Source organism: Squalius cephalus (genome assembly GCF_949319135.1).
Source record: "Squalius cephalus genome assembly, chromosome: 21".
Classification (NCBI taxonomy): domain Eukaryota; kingdom Metazoa; phylum Chordata; class Actinopteri; order Cypriniformes; family Leuciscidae; genus Squalius; species Squalius cephalus.
In genome coordinates this window covers 6004077-6022350 of record NC_137142.1, presented here as the reverse complement: position 1 = coordinate 6022350, position 18274 = coordinate 6004077, and the positions used below count along the sequence as shown (strand labels likewise).

At 39.1% G+C, this 18274-nt stretch overlaps 3 protein-coding genes across 4 annotated transcripts in view; 1 reads left to right on the top strand and 2 right to left on the bottom strand.

Moving 5' to 3' along the window:
• Positions 1 to 2199: 2199 nt before the first annotated feature.
• Positions 2200 to 4974, bottom strand: LOC307149799 (tubulin alpha-1B chain-like). The gene is made up of 4 exons (XM_079856366.1): positions 4949 to 4974; positions 4636 to 4855; positions 4380 to 4528; positions 2200 to 3211 (listed from the first exon to the last, which is right to left on the bottom strand). The coding sequence occupies exons 1-4, from the start codon at positions 4949 to 4951 to the stop codon at positions 2234 to 2236; spliced, it is 1350 nt and encodes a 449-aa protein (XP_079712492.1). The 5' UTR covers positions 4952 to 4974; the 3' UTR covers positions 2200 to 2233.
• Positions 4975 to 10371: 5397 nt separating this feature from the next.
• LOC307149417 (tubulin alpha-1B chain-like) lies at positions 10372 to 12832 on the bottom strand. The gene is made up of 4 exons (XM_079855718.1): positions 12756 to 12832; positions 12443 to 12662; positions 12179 to 12327; positions 10372 to 11369 (listed from the first exon to the last, which is right to left on the bottom strand). The coding sequence occupies exons 1-4, from the start codon at positions 12756 to 12758 to the stop codon at positions 10392 to 10394; spliced, it is 1350 nt and encodes a 449-aa protein (XP_079711844.1). The 5' UTR covers positions 12759 to 12832; the 3' UTR covers positions 10372 to 10391.
• Positions 12833 to 15902: 3070 nt separating this feature from the next.
• Positions 15903 to 18274, top strand: part of LOC307149573 (uncharacterized protein) — a 38238-nt gene continuing 35866 nt past the window's right edge. For both annotated transcript variants that reach the window (XM_079855947.1, XM_079855946.1), the window contains exon 1: positions 15903 to 16868. In XM_079855947.1, coding sequence (XP_079712073.1) covers positions 16206 to 16868 — 663 coding nt within the window. In that variant the 5' untranslated portion in view covers positions 15903 to 16205. The remainder of the gene's footprint in view (positions 16869 to 18274) is intronic.

Here is an 18274-nt window from a genome sequence, read left to right as displayed (position 1 = left end):
ACCTTTGCAAAACGTCCTTCTCAATCGGACATGGAGGGGAATACAATGTCAATCGTATTTTTTTTAAATACTTTTTTTTTTTTACTGTTCCTGTGGTGTTGAGCAACTACAATTCCTGTTAATCCTATAATTTTATATTATAATTTATTTAAAGTGAATAAATTGTAATGAAAAATAAATCAAATTAAATAGTAAATCTTAAGTGGAAGTACATCTGTCAATTCATTGAATGTTCAAAATATTATGAATCTTTATTTAGAAAAAAAATACACATTGGTTGGCCTATTCATGAGCATACATCAGCAATTAGGCTACTCATGTTTAGGGGAATAGGGCATTATTACCATGTAAGGTGGTATGTGCTAGAAATGGGTAAACCACTATCAGTGAGTCTGCCCGTGGGGTGGGGGCACCGCCGCGCCAGGCAGTGTCCCACATTGTCCCTCAGAAACATACCCCTTGTCCCCCCTTGGGCTTATTAGCAGGTGGTCACCCTACTCTGAAGTAGGGATGGGTGATGATGTGATACCAATACTTTTTGTTAAGATTTTACCGATACTGATTGTGATTTTCCAAAATAATGTCCATTTTTAGAAAAAAATAAAAAATAAAATCATTACACTTAAAGGCAAATCACTACATACTGGCCATTAATTAAGATTCATCACAAAAGCATATCGGGCTATGAAGACAGGCAGCAGATATAGATGAATTGTCACTCACCTGTAATGAAACCAATTAATGTCATCGTTTCAAAGTGGGACCCGCCTTCTGAATGAGTCTGAAGAGATATGGTACAAAACTGCAGCTGACTGACTGTATTGACTAGTCATCATTGAGTTATGGTGGCGCCGAAACGAAAACACATTCTCTGGGCGCTGCTAAGCTAAAGCTTCCTAGGTGTGTGAGTTATCTATTTTAGAGTGATTTATTGTATTCTAAAAAATAAAATAAACTTCTGTCATTCAGCGTCACAATGAATGACACTGCATCGGGAACGTTTGAATTTAAAGTCAAAGGGCAATGTTTCAAAAAATGTTTACTGTCTGTGTATCTTCTATAATCTGCTGATGTTTACATTACTGCTCTAACATTTCATTTCAGTTTTCAAATCATACTGTTATATTTACTGAATAAATGAGCAAATAAATTGATGAATACATTTTATGAAGACATTAACTTTTCTTTCTACATAGTCTTTTCCCCTTACACTAGCAGTTTATTTGTGCATATAGTGCATATATCATTTGCATTTTCTTATAACACTTCTTACAAAATGTCTACATCACGACATTTTGAGATACAATATATAAGAATATTTCTCGAATTAAAAATATGTTCAAAATGTCTTTTACATAAATTTACAGGGAGGCATCTGGGATGGCCAAGCTAAAAGACAATACATGTCCTTTAGATGGAGATGTTTTCCCAAATAAGGACTGAGTCCACAAGTCAAGTTTGTGAATGACATGAATATAAGATGTTATGACTGAGAAGCAATAACAGTGTATGCATGTTGCATAAGAAGAGTGATCAATAAATCCATGCCCTGTCTGTGAAATCAGGCTTAGACTTACTAAAGAGGTAATGAAATGGTGACTTGTAATGGAGTCAATTTCACTGGAAGGCATCTGTACTGTTACTTATGTTTTCAGGTACCCTTACACAGGGGTTAAATTGGGATTGCACACCCCTGTAAACACTTAATATGAAGCAGATTTACTCAGTGAGATGAAGAGATTCAAACACTTGGCCTCTTGCAATTTGTGGAATGGACTAAATGTTTCAAGATGGCACCTGGCCCTGACAATGATACTGCAGCACTTGAGCCATTTAATGTTCTTTGCCCCCATACTATAGTATCCAGCAAGCTTCACTGATCCAAGTTACCCTTTCCCCCCCCTCTTCCAGCATTGGAAATTTAAGGTAGATAAACTTTAAATTTGAACATTTTTTGGAATGGGTTCACAAAGGCTTTTTTTTTTTTAAGTGGTTAGAAACCATAAGTAACTGACTATTACATTTAATCAAACCCAATAATTTGGCATGCATGAACCCCATGCCACTGAAATGTGACTTCAGCTGAACTGTGGCTCCATTATGTTTCCAAAATGCCCAAGGACACAAACAACCACATGTAAACGAGGTCATGAAGGCAAAACTAGTCATAGAAGCAACAAGTTTTCTAATGCTCTCAAGTTTATTTACTCCATTACAAATACATTTATCATCTTCAATATTCTTCATCCTCCTCTCCACAATCCTCCGTGGAATCGGCACCAACCTCCTCATAGTCTTTCTCCAGGGCAGCCATGTCTTCCCGAGCCTCCGAGAACTCGCCTTCCTCCATCCCTTCACCCACGTACCAGTGAACAAAAGCCCTCTTTGCATACATAAGGTCAAACTTGTGGTCCAGGCGTCCCCATGCCTCTGCGATGGCGGTGGTGTTGCTTAGCATGCACACGGCTCTCTGCACTTTGGACAGATCCCCTCCTGGCACAACGGTGGGCGGCTGGTAGTTGATGCCCACCTTAAACCCTGTAGGACACCAGTCTACAAACTGGATGGAGCGCCGAGTCTTGATGTTGGCTATGGCGGCGTTGACATCTTTCGGAACCACGTCACCACGGTACAGCAAACAGCAGGCCATGTATTTTCCACGGCGAGGGTCACACTTCACCATCTGGTTTGCTGGCTCGAAGCAGGCATTGGTGATCTCCGGTACGGAGAGTTGCTCATGATAGGCCTTTTCGGCTGAAATGATAGGGGCGTAGGTGACCAGTGGAAAGTGAATGCGAGGGTACGGGACCAAGTTGGTCTGGAACTCCGTGAGGTCAACATTTAGGGCACCGTCAAAGCGCAGTGACGCAGTAATGGAGGACACAATCTGGGCGATGAGCCGGTTCAGGTTAGTGTATGAGGGACGCTCGATATCGAGGTTTCGCTTGCAGATGTCGAAGATGGCTTCGTTATCCACCATGAAAGAACAGTCCGAGTGTTCGAGAGTGGTGTGGGTCGTAAGAATCGAGTTGTAGGGCTCGACCACAGCCGTGCTGACTTGCGGGGCAGGATATACAGAAAACTCCAACTTTGACTTTTTACCGTAATCGACAGATAGTCGCTCCATTAGCAGAGAAGTGAAACCAGAGCCGGTTCCACCACCAAAACTGTGGAAGATCAGGAACCCTTGCAGACCGGTGCACTGGTCCGCCTAGAGAGGAATCAGAGGGAAAAGAGGTGGGTATTCAAATACAGTAATCTTTCAGAGGTCTTTAAGGGTCACCACACACACTTAACTGTTTCAAAAGAGGGGTGTTCAAAATAAATGCCAGAGAACTTCTCAGTGAACCGTTCTTAAAACATGCATTTTCCTAAGAGTGAAGAACATTAAAGGGTAACTAACAAAAAGACCCTAGGTTGCATTTTGGTGAATCTACTCGAGGCAAACTTTCGTTTAAAAGCATAATTGGAATGGAAACGCCACTTAAGTTTGACCATATTTTCGTTTTAGGTTAAATGCCTTGTGAATGGGGCACTTATGATAGCATCAAAAATTGCCATTTTTAAAACACTAAGGTTCGACACATGAAACTTTGCTCGAAGTATCACTAAGGGCTCTACACATGAACTCGAGCATTGAGAACATGGTGTACAAAGAGTTTACTAAAAAAGAACAACTCCTGTGTTCTGGAGTTTCCAACAAACTGTGTTTCCGTCCGCCAGCATTTTGTCAGTCAAAAATAGTCGATCTCCGTAACAGGGAGGAGAGTAAAGATGGAAAGCTCCTAAAGCTTACTTCAATATAAATTCACAAATAGTTTGTTGTTTTCTCATTAGTGAATCAATATTGACCTTGTATTTGAAAGAGGACCCTCATAAGAGGCAATACTAAAATTCAGAGTTAGTTCATTCGCATTCGGAAATCGACTATTTTTGACTGTCAAAATCCCGGTGGACACAGCTACAGTGAGTTCTTCAAAATCTCTCTTTTTAGTAAACCGTGTAAACAATGTCCTCAATGCTCGAGTTCATGTGTAGAGTGATACTTTGAGCAAAGTTTCATGTTGTATCGAGCCTCCTTAGTGTTTTAAAAATAGTGATTTGATGCCATCATAAGTGCCCCATTCACAAGGCATTTAACCTAAAAAGATGATATGGTCAAACTTAAGTGACCATTCTAAGTGACCACTCCCTTCCATTCTAATTATGCTTTTAAACGAAAGTTTGCCTCGGGTAGATTAACAAAGAACCTTGGTTGCATTTTGGCAAGAGTTACCCTTTAAAAGAAACTTTTGTGCAATGGCAATACACAGACATTAGTATCTGCAGTTCCATGAACAACCTTTAAAGAACCTCAAAACTGAAGAGTGAAAACTCACCATTTTGCGCATCCGGTCCAGCACAGAGTCTACGATCTCCTTGCCAATGGTATAGTGACCACGAGCATAATTATTGGCGGCATCCTCCTTGCCACTGATGAGCTGCTCAGGGTGGTACAGCTGTCGATAGTGTCCGTTGCGGATCTCATCTGCATTTCAAACAAAAGAGATAAGGATATAAGCTACACTGGATGTACAGCAACAAGAGTTTTGAAAAGAAATAAGATTAAGAAGCCTGAATGGAGTTCAGTCTCACCAACAACTGTCGGCTCCAGGTCAATGAACACTGCACGAGGAACATGCTTCCCAGCACCCGTTTCACTGAAGAAAGTGCCAAAAGAGGAGTCTGCCAATATGCTGCCATCTCCAACAATGGTCCCATCTGGCTGGAAGCCGTGCTCCAAGCAATACAACTCCCAGCAAGAGTTACCCATCTGGATACCTGCTTGACCAATGTGTATGGAAATGCACTCCCTCTGGTTTGCCCAAAACAAGCAAACACACAACATTCAGACAGTGAAGAGGTTAAGCAGTAACAATAAAGTGAAGGTAACAAGCAATAATCTCACCATTATGCTCGAGTATCACAGCAAGTAAGAATTAATTCTGAGCCTTTAAACCCTGGAAATATAAAACACACTCTTAATACAAACTAAGCTACAAGAAGTTATTAACCGTCCCCTTTCTAAAAGAAACCTCCTCACCTTCACAGTTACACCAAACCACCCACCTGATCTTCATTTATATTCGTCTCAAATTAGGGCGTGGCTCTTAATGAACCCTACCTGAGATAATGCTAACAAGGTCATTCCCAGCAAACACATTTACCTGGCAACTTCTGTGGCACGTTGCATTTCTGCTATGGTAATGTCGCTGTCTACATTTTCGCAACATTTAACAACATATACTTTACGTATCTTTTTTTAATGCTAGATAGGCCTATAGATATGGAGTGGAGGTGGACATTTTAAAGGCAGACTAACAGGTCTTTGAGGGTCAGAATTCTAGCTGATAGACAGGTGTTCAAATACTTATTTGCAGCTGTATCATACAAATAAATAGTTAAAAAATCATATATTGTGATTTCTGGATTTTTTTTTTTTAGATTATGTCTCTCACAGTGGACATGCACCTACGATGACAATTTCAGACCCCTCCATGATTTCCAAGTGGGAGAACTTGCAAAATAGCAGGGTGTTCAAATACTTATTTTCCTCACTGTAAGCTTTTTTTTTTTCCTTTACTCCTACCACAATAAAACTTTACATAGTAAAAGTATACATGAAAAGTAACTTTTTTTGTATTACAAGTTTCTTTTGAAATGAATTTGAATATGCACATGAGCGCCACACTTATTGAATATGTCCTAATTTGCATAGGCAGAAACACCATTCATATGTATGACAAATACATCGGCCCAATCTTCATCCAATCATCCTACTACCAATGGGTGATGGCAATGCTGCTTTTAGACTGGCCTCTAACCTGAAAACTGCCTGGCTTGGTAGTACCTGCCATGGGTATAACCCCCGCCGGTATAGTCTTCAGGGCCACGGAGGCACACAAGCCTCCCCACCACAACAATAGCAACAACAGGGGAGGTTTCTTTTTGGTGTTTTTTAGGTTTTTTTTTAGTTTTTTTTTTTAGTTTTTCTTTAACTAACCTAGATATTGCTGTTGCTAGCTTCTCATAACACTGCAAAGCTACTTTACAAACGGTGGAAGTCTGATGTGTGGCCCGCCTGGTCTGAAATACTTGCTAACTACAAAAAGAGAAGCAGTTGTGGTGTCTGGCTAAATTATTTTAAAGAGCTGGAATGTCTGGAAAGTGTGTCTATCTGGTTTTTCATCTGTCTTCTGTGTGAGAGTGAATCGTTTAGTTGGTAAGAATGACTTCTGCCTGTAATCTCGTAATCTTACCAACAATACCAATCATTTGTAAATCCACCAGCCCAAAATTTAATCTCACCACGTTACTAATGACTAAGATGGCTATTCTTTCTTCTGATGTTATCTGTGGGGGAATGTCATTAGGTAAGGCTTGCTCGCAAAAAAAAAAAAAAAAGAATTTAAAAAGCAACTGGAGGCAAGATTGTGCAATCGATTCTTAAGGTCAATATAAGTCTTTTTGTGGCAAGTAACCCAGGTAAGTGTGGCAAGTGACTGTTTATGCATAGGTTAACTTACTGAATGGACATGAATGTGTTAGTTATTTGGCCCCTGTATTTTCTACTTGTGACTTTATGGTTTCTTGGCCATAAGTCAATTAGGCCTAGTGTTGAGCTCATTTACATATTTAAAATAGATTTTTTAAAGAAACTTGTAAAACAAAAATGTTACTTTTCACGTACACTTTCACTGTGTGAGGTTTGATTGTGATAGGAGTAAAGGAAAAAATAAGTCCATTAGTGTATTTTGGGCATATTCGATAAGTATATTGCTCATTTGCATATTCAAATTCATTTTCAAAGAAACTTCTAATACAAAATGTTTTACTTTTCTTGTAGACTTTCATTGTGTAAAGTTTTATTGTGGTAGGAGTAAAGGAAGAAATTAAGCCTATTAAGCCTATTTTGGGTAGCCTATATTCGATTAGTGTATAGCTCATTTGCATATTAAAATTCATTTTCAAAGAAACTTGTAATACAAAATTTTTTACTTTTCATGGGTACTTTCATTGTGTAAAGTTTCATTTTGATAGGAGTAAAGGAAAAAAATAGCTCCATTGGGATATATTGTTGCCTGGCCTTATTGGCACACATCTCGGATTGATGAGAATTTAACATATTTCCTCAACTAGGATTTCTTAGGACTTTTAGTATGTTGTTCTGGACACCTCATAGAAATGATCTAAGCTGAAAAAAAATATTTTACAATTAGTTCTATTTTTGGCTCCAAAATGAGTTACTTTGCCTGGGCTACTAGGTGTGAGTTGTCATCTATTTTAGAGTGATTGTATTGTATTCTAAAAAATTAAATAAACTTGTTCTGTCATTCAGCGTCACAATGAATGACACTGCATCGGGAGCTGACTTGAATAATACTAAAGTAAAAGTAAAAGACATTTGAATTTAAAGTCAAAGGGCAATGTTTCAAAAAATGTTTACTGTCTGTGTATCTTCTATAATCTGCTGATGTTTACATTACTGCTCTAACATTTCATTTCAGTTTTCAAATCATACTGTTATATTTACTGAATAAATTAGCATATTTTATGAAGACATTAACTTTTCTTTCTACAGTCTTTTTAATTTCCACTAGCAGTTGATTTGTACATAGGCCTATAGGGCACATTTCATTTGCATTTTCTTATAACACTTACAAAATGCCTACAGTAAGACATTGTGATACTATATATATATATATATAAAGAATATTTCTCAAATTAAAAATATTTGTTCAAAATGTCTTATAAATGTACAGGGAGGCATCTGGGATGGCCAAGCTAAAAGATAATATATGTCCTTTAGATGGAGGTGGTTTCGCAAATAAGGACCGAGTCCACAAGTCAAGTTTGTGCATAACATTAATATAAGATGTTATGACTGAGAGGCAATAACAGTGTATGCATGTTACATCATAAGAAAAATTATCAATAAATCCAAGCCCTGTCTGTGAAATCAGGCTTAGACTTACTAAAGAGGTAATGAAATGGTGACTTGTAATGGAGTCAATTGCACTGGGAGGCATCTGTACTGTTACAGTTTTCAGGTACCCTTACACAGGGGTTAAATTGGGATTTAACCCCTTACACCCCTGTAAACACTTAATATGAAGCAGATTTACTCAGTGAGATCATAGACTGTAAAAAAAGATGGACGACGCCCCTTTGCTCTCTTCCATTGATGAGAACTGAAGCCGCCAGTGTCCCGATATGGCGCTGACATATTGGAACTTGAGTCTGCGCAGTAGCGATCTCGGGACCAGACCTGCGCAGTAGTGAGCAGGAAGTAAAGCCGCGAAATCAACGCTCCGCCCTCACTCTCGCCGAATGCACTCAGGGAGAGTGGATTCTGCACACTTTTTTAAAAATTGATTGCAGTACGACGAGAAGCTTATTAAAACAAAGTAAATACAATCTCCTCAGTCTTCTGAAGATCCCGAAAAAATGTCCGTTGGTGCTTCAGTGACTACTTCGCTCAGAGAACCTGTCAATCACAGCTGTCAATCATGACGTTACACCACCGCATCACGTAACTAATAGGGGTGTAAATATTAATCGATTTGTATCGATGCATCGATTATACAGCCGACGATTCGATGCATCGATGCGTCCGCGAGAGTATCGATTAATGTGTTTATTTTGCCGCCCGTCTATTTTCAGCATTTGCTCCGACATATGCGTACAACCTACTAAGCTGCGGGTGGCGCTAACCTCATTATTGTCTTCTTCACACCGCTTCACACGCGTTACTTACGTTTCACAGTCTATCTATGTTCACACACATTGTTGAGTCTGACATGGATCCGTCAGAGCGAGCTGGAAATGACAGTGAAATGTTACACACTCCAGTCGGCGTCAAGTCATGGGTGTGGATGTATTTTGGCTTCAGGAAAACAGATGGAGCGTTTGTCTGATTGCGCCCGTTTCACACATACTCCGTTTGCGTATGCGGTGCATATTTTTTTCAGTACCCATGTTAACAGGTCAGAGCTTTCACACTGCACGCGGTTGCGGTCCGTTTATCCGTTCCAGTTGCGGTGCACAGCAGTGCAGAGATCGTTTCCGCACCGAGTCTATTTCTGCTGTGCTGCACGCGCTGAATTAAAGTGACAGCACATGTTTCGTGGTCAAAATGAACACAGATTGACATGAAAATGTAGTAATTTCACCATAAATGCGTTTAATTAAATAAATTGTAGTAATGTCACCATAAATGTATTTAATTTAATTCTACTATTTTTCACAGTCATCTTTTTTACTGTAAGACCGGGGTAAAGCAAGGAAAACTACAATTTACCTCAACAAGGTGACATAATGAACAACACTCATTCGTGGAGGTGGAAAAACAATTTCTTTGTTACATGCAATTGTATTCTGTATTCTCAATAAAAGGCAAATTATTTATTATTTTTGTTGATTTATTTGAAACTTAATAGATAATGTAAAAATCTAGTATTGAATCGTATTGAATCGAATCGAATCGTATCGCAGGGAATTCTGAAGTATCGAAAATAATCGAATCGTTGGCTTAAGAAATCGGTATCGTATCGAATCGTCATGTAGGCTCCGATTTACACCCCTAGTAACTAACTAAAAACCAACTTATTTTTGAAACAGACACTTGAACTTACATCAGCGTGATAAAAACGACAGCAAATAAAAGAAACTACCTTTGGAAAAAAGATATTTTAAGTGTATTTTAATTGTTTAGTTGGTCTCACGTTGCGTTGAATAACACGGGGAGGCGGGGCTTATGACCTATAATAGGACCAGTCACCGGGGGGCGATCGAGACATTTTGGCTTCACTTTTCAGGGCTTGTGCGGCATGCTTGATTGAGATGAAGAGATTCAAACACTTGGCCTCTTGCAATTTGTGGAATGGACTAAATGTTTCAAGATGGCACCTGGCCCTGACAATGATACTGCAGCACTTGAGCCATTTAATGTTCTTTGCCCCCATACTATAGTATCCAGCAAGCGTCGCTGATCCAAGTTACATACCCTTTTCCCCCCTCTTCCAGCATTGGAAATTTAAGGTAGATAAACTTTAAATTGAGCATTTTTTTTTCTTTTTTTTCGAATGGGTTCACAAAGGCTTTTTTTAAGTGGTTAGAAACCATAAAGAAGCTGATGGTTACATTTAATCAAACCCGATAATTTGGCATGCATGAACCCCACGCCATTATGAAATGTGACTTCAACTCAACTGTGGCTCAATTGTTCCCTAAATGCCCAAGGACACAAACAACCACATGTAAACGAGGTCATGAAGGCAAAACTAGTCATAGAAGCAACAAGTTTTCTAATGCTCTCAAAATTTACTCAGTTACAAATACATTTATCATCTTCAATATTCTTCATCCTCCTCTCCACAATCCTCCGTGGAATCGGCACCAACCTCCTCATAGTCTTTTTCCAGGGCAGCCATGTCTTCCCGAGCCTCCGAGAACTCGCCTTCCTCCATCCCTTCACCCACGTACCAGTGAACAAAAGCCCTCTTTGCGTACATCAGGTCAAACTTGTGGTCCAGGCGTCCCCATGCCTCTGCGATGGCGGTGGTGTTGCTTAGCATGCACACAGCTCTCTGCACTTTGGACAGATCCCCTCCTGGCACAACGGTGGGCGGCTGGTAGTTGATGCCCACCTTAAACCCTGTAGGACACCAGTCTACAAACTGGATGGAGCGCCGAGTCTTGATGTTGGCTATTGCGGCGTTGACATCTTTCGGAACCACGTCACCACGGTACAGCAAACAGCAGGCCATGTATTTTCCACGGCGAGGGTCACACTTCACCATCTGGTTTGCTGGCTCGAAGCAGGCATTGGTGATCTCCGGTACGGAGAGTTGCTCATGGTAGGCCTTCTCAGCTGAAATGATAGGGGCGTAGGTGACCAGTGGAAAGTGAATGCGAGGGTACGGGACCAGGTTGGTCTGGAACTCCGTGAGGTCAACGTTTAGGGCGCCGTCAAAGCGCAGTGACGCAGTAATGGAGGACACAATCTGGGCGATGAGCCGGTTCAGGTTAGTGTATGAGGGACGCTCGATATCGAGGTTTCGCTTGCAGATGTCGAAGATGGCTTCGTTATCCACCATGAAAGAACAGTCCGAGTGCTCGAGAGTGGTGTGGGTCGTAAGAATCGAGTTGTAGGGCTCAACCACAGCCGTGCTGACTTGCGGGGCAGGATATACAGAAAACTCCAACTTTGACTTTTTACCGTAATCGACAGATAGTCGCTCCATTAGCAGAGAAGTGAAACCAGAGCCGGTTCCACCACCAAAACTGTGGAAGATCAGGAACCCTTGCAGACCGGTGCACTGGTCCGCCTAGAGAGGAATCAGAGGGAAAAGAGGTGGGTATTCAAATACAGTAATCTTGCAGAGGTCTTTAAGGGTCACCAGACACTGAAGCGTTTCAAAAGAGGGGTGTTCAAAATAAAAATGCCAAAGAACCACCATTTTGGGTTCCCAAAGAACTTTTCAGTGAAAAGTTTTTCTGAAGTGGGATCCAATCAGAGAAGTCAGCGTTAAGATCAAGAGCAGCGCTCATCGTGAATGGTCACTTATCGCATGTTTTGCCTTTGGATTTATTAAATTAATATTATAGTTTAAGCAATTTTATTGCACTAAAGTATAGCAAGAGTAGGAAAAGTCTCATGCCGTTTGGATGAAAGAAACTTCATGAATAAAGCCCAGATTTTACAGTGGGAAACCGTGTTGAATTGCTACGGCATTATATTATGTAAACTGCATTTATGACAAACAAAGAACTACACAGATGCATGTATATCATAATCAATAAATGCACACGTTGTCCTCTGCTTCTGTTCTGACGCTGAGGAAATAGTGGGAGGAGTCGGGTTGATATGACTTTTAATCAATGACATATGAGGCGATCACGAATTAGTGTAGTTAATAGCAAATTTTTAGGGGGGCTGGGTGGAAATTTAGGGGGGGTTAAAGCCCTACTAAAGTTAACAAGCATCATCATTAGCTGATGTTTTATCTAAACTCTGACTGCTAGGGTATGGCAACTGCCATACGCAAACACCGCCCCAGTGTGATGGCAATACACAGACATTAGTATCTGCAGTTCCATGAACAACTTTTAAAGAACCTCAAAACTGAAAACTCACCATTTTGCGCATCCGGTCGAGCACAGAGTCTACGATCTCCTTGCCAATGGTATAGTGACCACGAGCATAATTATTGGCGGCATCCTCCTTGCCACTGATGAGCTGCTCAGGGTGGTACAGCTGTCGATAGTGTCCGTTGCGGATCTCATCTGCATTTCAAACAAAAGAGATAAGGATATAAGCTACACTGGATGTACAGCAACACTGGATGTACAGTTTTTAAAAGAAATAAGATTAAGAAGCCTGAATGGAGTTCAGTCTCACCAACAACTGTCGGCTCCAGGTCAATGAACACTGCACGAGGAACGTGCTTCCCAGCACCCGTTTCACTGAAGAAAGTGCCAAAAGAGGAGTCTGCCAATATGCTGCCATCTCCAACAATGGTCCCATCTGGCTGGAAGCCGTGCTCCAAGCAATACAACTCCCAGCAAGAGTTACCCATCTGGATACCTGCTTGACCAATGTGTATGGAAATGCACTCCCTCTGGTTTGCCCAAAACAAGCAAACACACAACATTCAGACAGTAAAGAGGTTAAGTAGTAACAATAAAGTGAAGGTAACAAGCAATAATCTCACCATTATGCTCGAGTATCACAGCAAGTAGGAATTAATTCTGAGCCTTTAAACCCTGGAAATATAAAACACACTCTTAATACAAACTAAGCTACAAGAAGTTATTAACCGTCCCCTTTCTAAAAGAAACTTCCTCACCTTCACAGCTACACCAAACCACCCACCTGATCTTCATTTATATTCGTCTCACATTAGGGCGTGGCTCTTAATGAACCCTACCTGAGATAATGCTAACAAGGTCATTCCCAGCAAACACATTTACCTGGCAACTTCTGTGGCATGCTGGTAATGTCGCTGTCTACATGCTCTCAACATTTAACAACGTATACTTTACGTATATATTTTTTTAATGCTATAGATATAGGCCTATAGATATGCCCCATTTAGCATTTTATGTTTTAAGTTAATTTTTAATTAGTCAGATATTAGATAATTATATACTTTTTAAATATTGTTTATCCTTATTATTTAACGTAATGGGGCTATCTGTAAATCATTACATTGTAAAAAAAAAAACATTATAATAAAATATAAATAGAATAAAATATATATATATATAATCAACACCTGCAAGTGTACACTTTGAAGAGTAAAAATGACAGAAGGTTACGTTAATTCAACTATATTATATGGTAATCAAATTGTGCTTCCAAACGTCATACATTTGTGGATGAAGAAAAAAACTAAATAAACGAATATACAAATTTATTTTAAGTATAATAAATAAAACTTAAAAGATGCTAGGGCCTAGAACTACTTCATTATATTTAAACTTAATTTTTTAAGGTTGGAGATACTATCACCCCATATATGGTATCATTTTAAATCTTAAAATCTCATCTTTACACAGAACATAATGACATTTGTGTATATGGAACACAAAGTATATAAAGCTTAAAAATACAATTGTCACAAAATCGCTCCTCCCCCAAATAGCGATGCAGAAATATAAATATGAATATGTGTTTATTATGTATTTCACAAAACAGAAAAGTCATATATCAAAAGAAAGCTCTCATTCTCAGGAATGTGACTGTGTAGTTTGTTTTATTGATTTAACATCATTCAAATTATCTTCAAAATAATCGCGCAGTGAAATATGATTTCTGTGAAAAAAAACAAAAAACGTCTCATTTCTACATCGATTACAGGTGCTCTAAGCTAAAAGCAGCCACAAACTCTAAAAGAAATGTATCATAGAAAATAATCATTAGATCATAATGATGACACTTAATATATACGATGCTACCCGATAGTCAGCACATGTACCATGGCATTTACATGCAGGACTACGCATCACTGATTTAAATATAAATATCACTATACTTATCAGGGTCCAAGCACCATACGGTGACACAGTGGCCTTGTCTCTCAAAAATTATACAAGTCTTATAAATACACATCTCTTTAGCTAAGCATTCACATAATACATCTCATAACCTTGTTACTGTTTATCAATCTAATTACATCTGTCTTTTGCCTTACCCTTATAAAAAGGCTTAAATGTAACAAACTTTTGTCAATCATGTAACTTAGTGTAATTATCGATTTTCTCTGAAACAATATGAGTCTTTTAGCTATAGCTATAATTTTTAAGTAACTTGGCCAAAATAGGTCTTCTTGTTTCAAAGGACAAGCCATATCACTTCCAAACCTTCCTTTAATTATTCCAAGTTTGTCCCACTCACTTGCCAGACCAGAGTTGCTTGTCTGCTAGTGCTAGTAATACATTTACTGATTGGGACACTTTTTGCCATTGAGATGAATTGGAAAAAGTGTCCCAATCAACCTGAATTCAACCTACACATTGCATTCTTTTTAATTATTTGTCCTTATGACTAAATGTTTCCTTTCCCTTGTATAATAGATAGATATATATAGCGCAGGTAAGTGTGTCACTTACAGTATATATGAGCTAGTCTCAATCTCCTGGTATATCTAAACCTATTAGCCTACAAAAAACTGAAGAAGACACTGATTTCATAGAGTCATTTTGGTGGATTCTGCATGTCACCATATGGAGTTCTGGAGGAGAACATTTTAAAGAAAAAATATTTAAACTATATTTAAAATGAATATTCGTAATTAATTCTTAATATTAAACTAAATTAAATTTTTTAAAGCTTATTTAAACCATATAAATATATGATTGCAAATTTCCCACCGAGTTGAAAATCGTTAAAATACGACAGATGTTTTCTTTAGTAGACGGTTATGTCTTAAGTCTGAACATAGTTTATGCCAATATGCTTTTTTTTTTTTGCTGCTTCCATTCTCCTGATTGCTATTATTTAATTTCTTCGTTAAAAATACATCCAGGGAAGATTGAATAGGCCCGTTTCTCTTCATTTTTACTCAGTATCTGATAGCTAATCAAAAAGACCATAGACTGAGATGTCTCAATTTCTAAGTGTTAAAATGAACTGCAACCTAGTCTTAAATTTGTCATCTCTTACTTCATACAAATGAATTTGACTTTTCTAAAAGGAAAATGTATGTTATCGATTTGTTTCTATTATTAGGAAAATTTAATATTCATCAAACTAAATGGAGTAAATCAAAACCCAACTTTGCTCATTTTAAAGCAGCCTTTAAAATGTATTTTGAGTCTGTAAAGTTTTTAAAAAATCGAAAAGCCCAAAGATCTGTATCTCTGCTAAATTAATTTAATTATATTTGTGATGCCCTTTATCTTTTGTTTGTTTCTTTTCTTCTTTTTTTCTAAATTATTGTTGTTTCAAGTTATACTTACCAAATGTGAAAATGTGTAAAAGAACTTGATATCAAATTCTGTAATTTTGAAAATTCAATAAAAAAATAAAAAAGACCATAGACTGAAAAAGAAGACGCGCACACTCTCCACACAATTATTTTTATAAAAATACTTTTGCAAGAATGTATACATGCATGTATTCATTTAAAATCTGCCATTGTGTTTTCGACGTTAAAATGATGCAACCTCAAAACGTTAAAATGATGTTTCCTCATGCAACCGTCAAGTATTTATAAATAACATTCATTTGATTAATCCATTGATTCAAAATCGACAGATCCGATGAGCTGCGTCAGAAGATCCTTTTTGTGTGTGTACTTTTTTTATTTTACGCCATCTTTTGTGCGCTCTTATTTTGAATCCGTTGCGTCACATCCGCCGGCCATTTGTATCGTTTCTATGCGTGTGTTGTGTTTTTGGAGAAGTGAGTCCGTGCGTGCAGTCAGTGGACCGTTGAGCGTTAGTTTACGTCAGAGTGAGCTGCTCATAGCTGAAGTCAAATGTATTAAAACAGTTTTATTATTTTAATTTTGTTGCGCTGATGCGACGTGAACAGTATTACATCTGCATGGTTGTGTGCGCGAACTAACGTGTTAGTGACACGGTTCGTCTTGCCCGCTAGCGGCTCACCGAGCAACTTGTGGCTGTTGTGTACATCACTAGCCGCCAACCGTTGGAAAATGGGGAAAAACCGCAAGCGTTTGAAAGGAAAGGGGAATGTTCCGGCTATGGGACCTCGACCACAGCACGGCATGGCAGCGCCAGCACCTCCTCCACCCAGACCACCTCCTCCTCACGGCGGGTTTCGCGGTCCTGCTCCTGTCCGCCCGATGGGCCCACCTGGACAGAGGTTCCCTGGGCCACATCGCGACTTCGGGCCCCAAAACCCCAGAATGATGATGATGGACAACATGGAAGGGGACAGACGGTTTATGCATGAAACACAGGGATTCATGATGCACGATGAGCCTTTCCACCCGATGGACTTTCCCGACAGGCATGAGTTCCACCACCAGGCTTTTGACGGTCCTGATCCGCGTTTCCAGCATCACTCAGAGTTTGGGAACCGACCACCAGGACCGCGGTTCTACCGTCCAGAGCTTGACTGTGCACCGCGGTTCCGTTCCCCGGAGTTCTGCGAACGACCTCCGGACTTCTGCCCGCCTGAGTTTGATGATCGACGTCCTGATTTCTGCCCGCCTGAGTTTATGGGAAGACCCTCGAACTTCCACCCGTCTGAATATGAAGGCGGACCAGGTTTCCACGGGATGAACCCTGGATTCGACCAAATGGAGCAGTATGGTCCAAGAGACCCTCATTTTGTGCCACAGATGGATGTACATGTAAGTTTTTGGGGTCCTCATTTGTCATCTGATGTTTTGTACTGTCACGCTGACCAGTCACTTCGCAATAACGTTAACCAAGTGTTTGGATTTAGGCATGGAATAGTAGTCCAGTCATTTTATGAAAAAAGGTTGAACAAATTGCAACAGAAGCAAACTCAACTGATTTTGTATCCTCAAAGGGGGAAAAAAGCCCCAAAGAATCCCATTAGGGGAAAGTTTCGAAAAAGACCCAAATATAGTCTACTCATACGCCTATTCATACTTTTTCTCACGTGAATATAGGGCACATTTTTTAACCTTTAGATCACCATGAAAATTACTGAGTTGATTACTTGCATCAAGACAAACAAAAAATGTATTACAAGTTTTTTTTAATTGTTTGTTAACATGGACAAACGGTGCATAATCTAATTATGTATGTGCCAATTTGCATAAATACCACAACAGATCTAAACATTGGGTCTAGCCAGGTGAAAATGTCTTGTTGACACATAACAGTAAAAGACTTAATGTTTCTGAGGGAAGAACAGGAGACAATGGTAAGGAGAATGCAGAAGACAAAAGGTAGGTAAAATAAAAAGTGAACCCCCAGAAACAGTCCCACGGACCCCATCCCTGCAATAATAATTAATAAATGCTGGTTTCTAAAGTACTTCTTCCTTCCTTAATGTATTAATGCTCATGGGTAGCCTAAATAGGTTCCATTCAGATTTTAACATTTGTATTTTACTGTTATGTGTCAACAAGATTCAACAAGACATTTTCACCTGGCTATATCCAATGTTTAGATCTGTTGTGGTATTTATGCAAATTAGCACATACGTAATTAGGTTTGTCCATGTTAACAAACAATTAAACAAAAACTTGTAATACATTTTTTGTTTGTTTTGATGTAAGTAATCAGCTCAGTAATTTTCATGGTGATATCTAAAGGTTAAAAATCTTAACCTATTCACGTGAGAAAAATAATGAATCGGCGTATGAGTAGGCTATATTTGGGTCTTTTTCGAAACTTTCCCCTAATGGGATTCTTCAGGACTTTTTTTTCCCTTACTCAGGACATATTGAGGATACAAAATCAGTTGAGTTTGCTTCCGTTGCAATTTGTTCAACGTTGACCCCCATTTGGGTTTAAAATGACTGGACTATAGGATTCGGATTGTGATCGAATCTTAAAGGACAATTCCGGTATTTAACACCTTGAGTCTATTTTGTAGTTTGTTTTGGATGAACAAGAGTGGTGGACAAAGAAATTTTGACAATGGTTCACCAAAAAATGTAAATGTCGTCATCATTTACTAACCCTCAATTCTTCTGAACACAAAAGAAGATATTTTGAAGAATATGGGGAACCAAACAGTTGGCGGGCCCCATTGACTTTCATAGTTTGGAAAAAAAAATAC

Bases quoted from the DNA above. Each gene is read 5' to 3' on its own strand.
- LOC307149799 (XM_079856366.1), bottom strand. The intron at 4,529-4,635 runs GTGAGACTGAAC...TTTGAAATGCAG, and splicing joins CCTGGAGCCGACAGTTGTTG to ATGAGATCCGCAACGGACAC. The intron at 3,212-4,379 runs GTGAGTTTTCAC...ATTCCTCTCTAG, and splicing joins TGGACCGGATGCGCAAAATG to GCGGACCAGTGCACCGGTCT.
- LOC307149417 (XM_079855718.1), bottom strand. The intron at 12,328-12,442 runs GTGAGACTGAAC...TTTGAAATGCAG, and splicing joins CCTGGAGCCGACAGTTGTTG to ATGAGATCCGCAACGGACAC. The intron at 11,370-12,178 runs GTGAGTTTTCAG...ATTCCTCTCTAG, and splicing joins TCGACCGGATGCGCAAAATG to GCGGACCAGTGCACCGGTCT.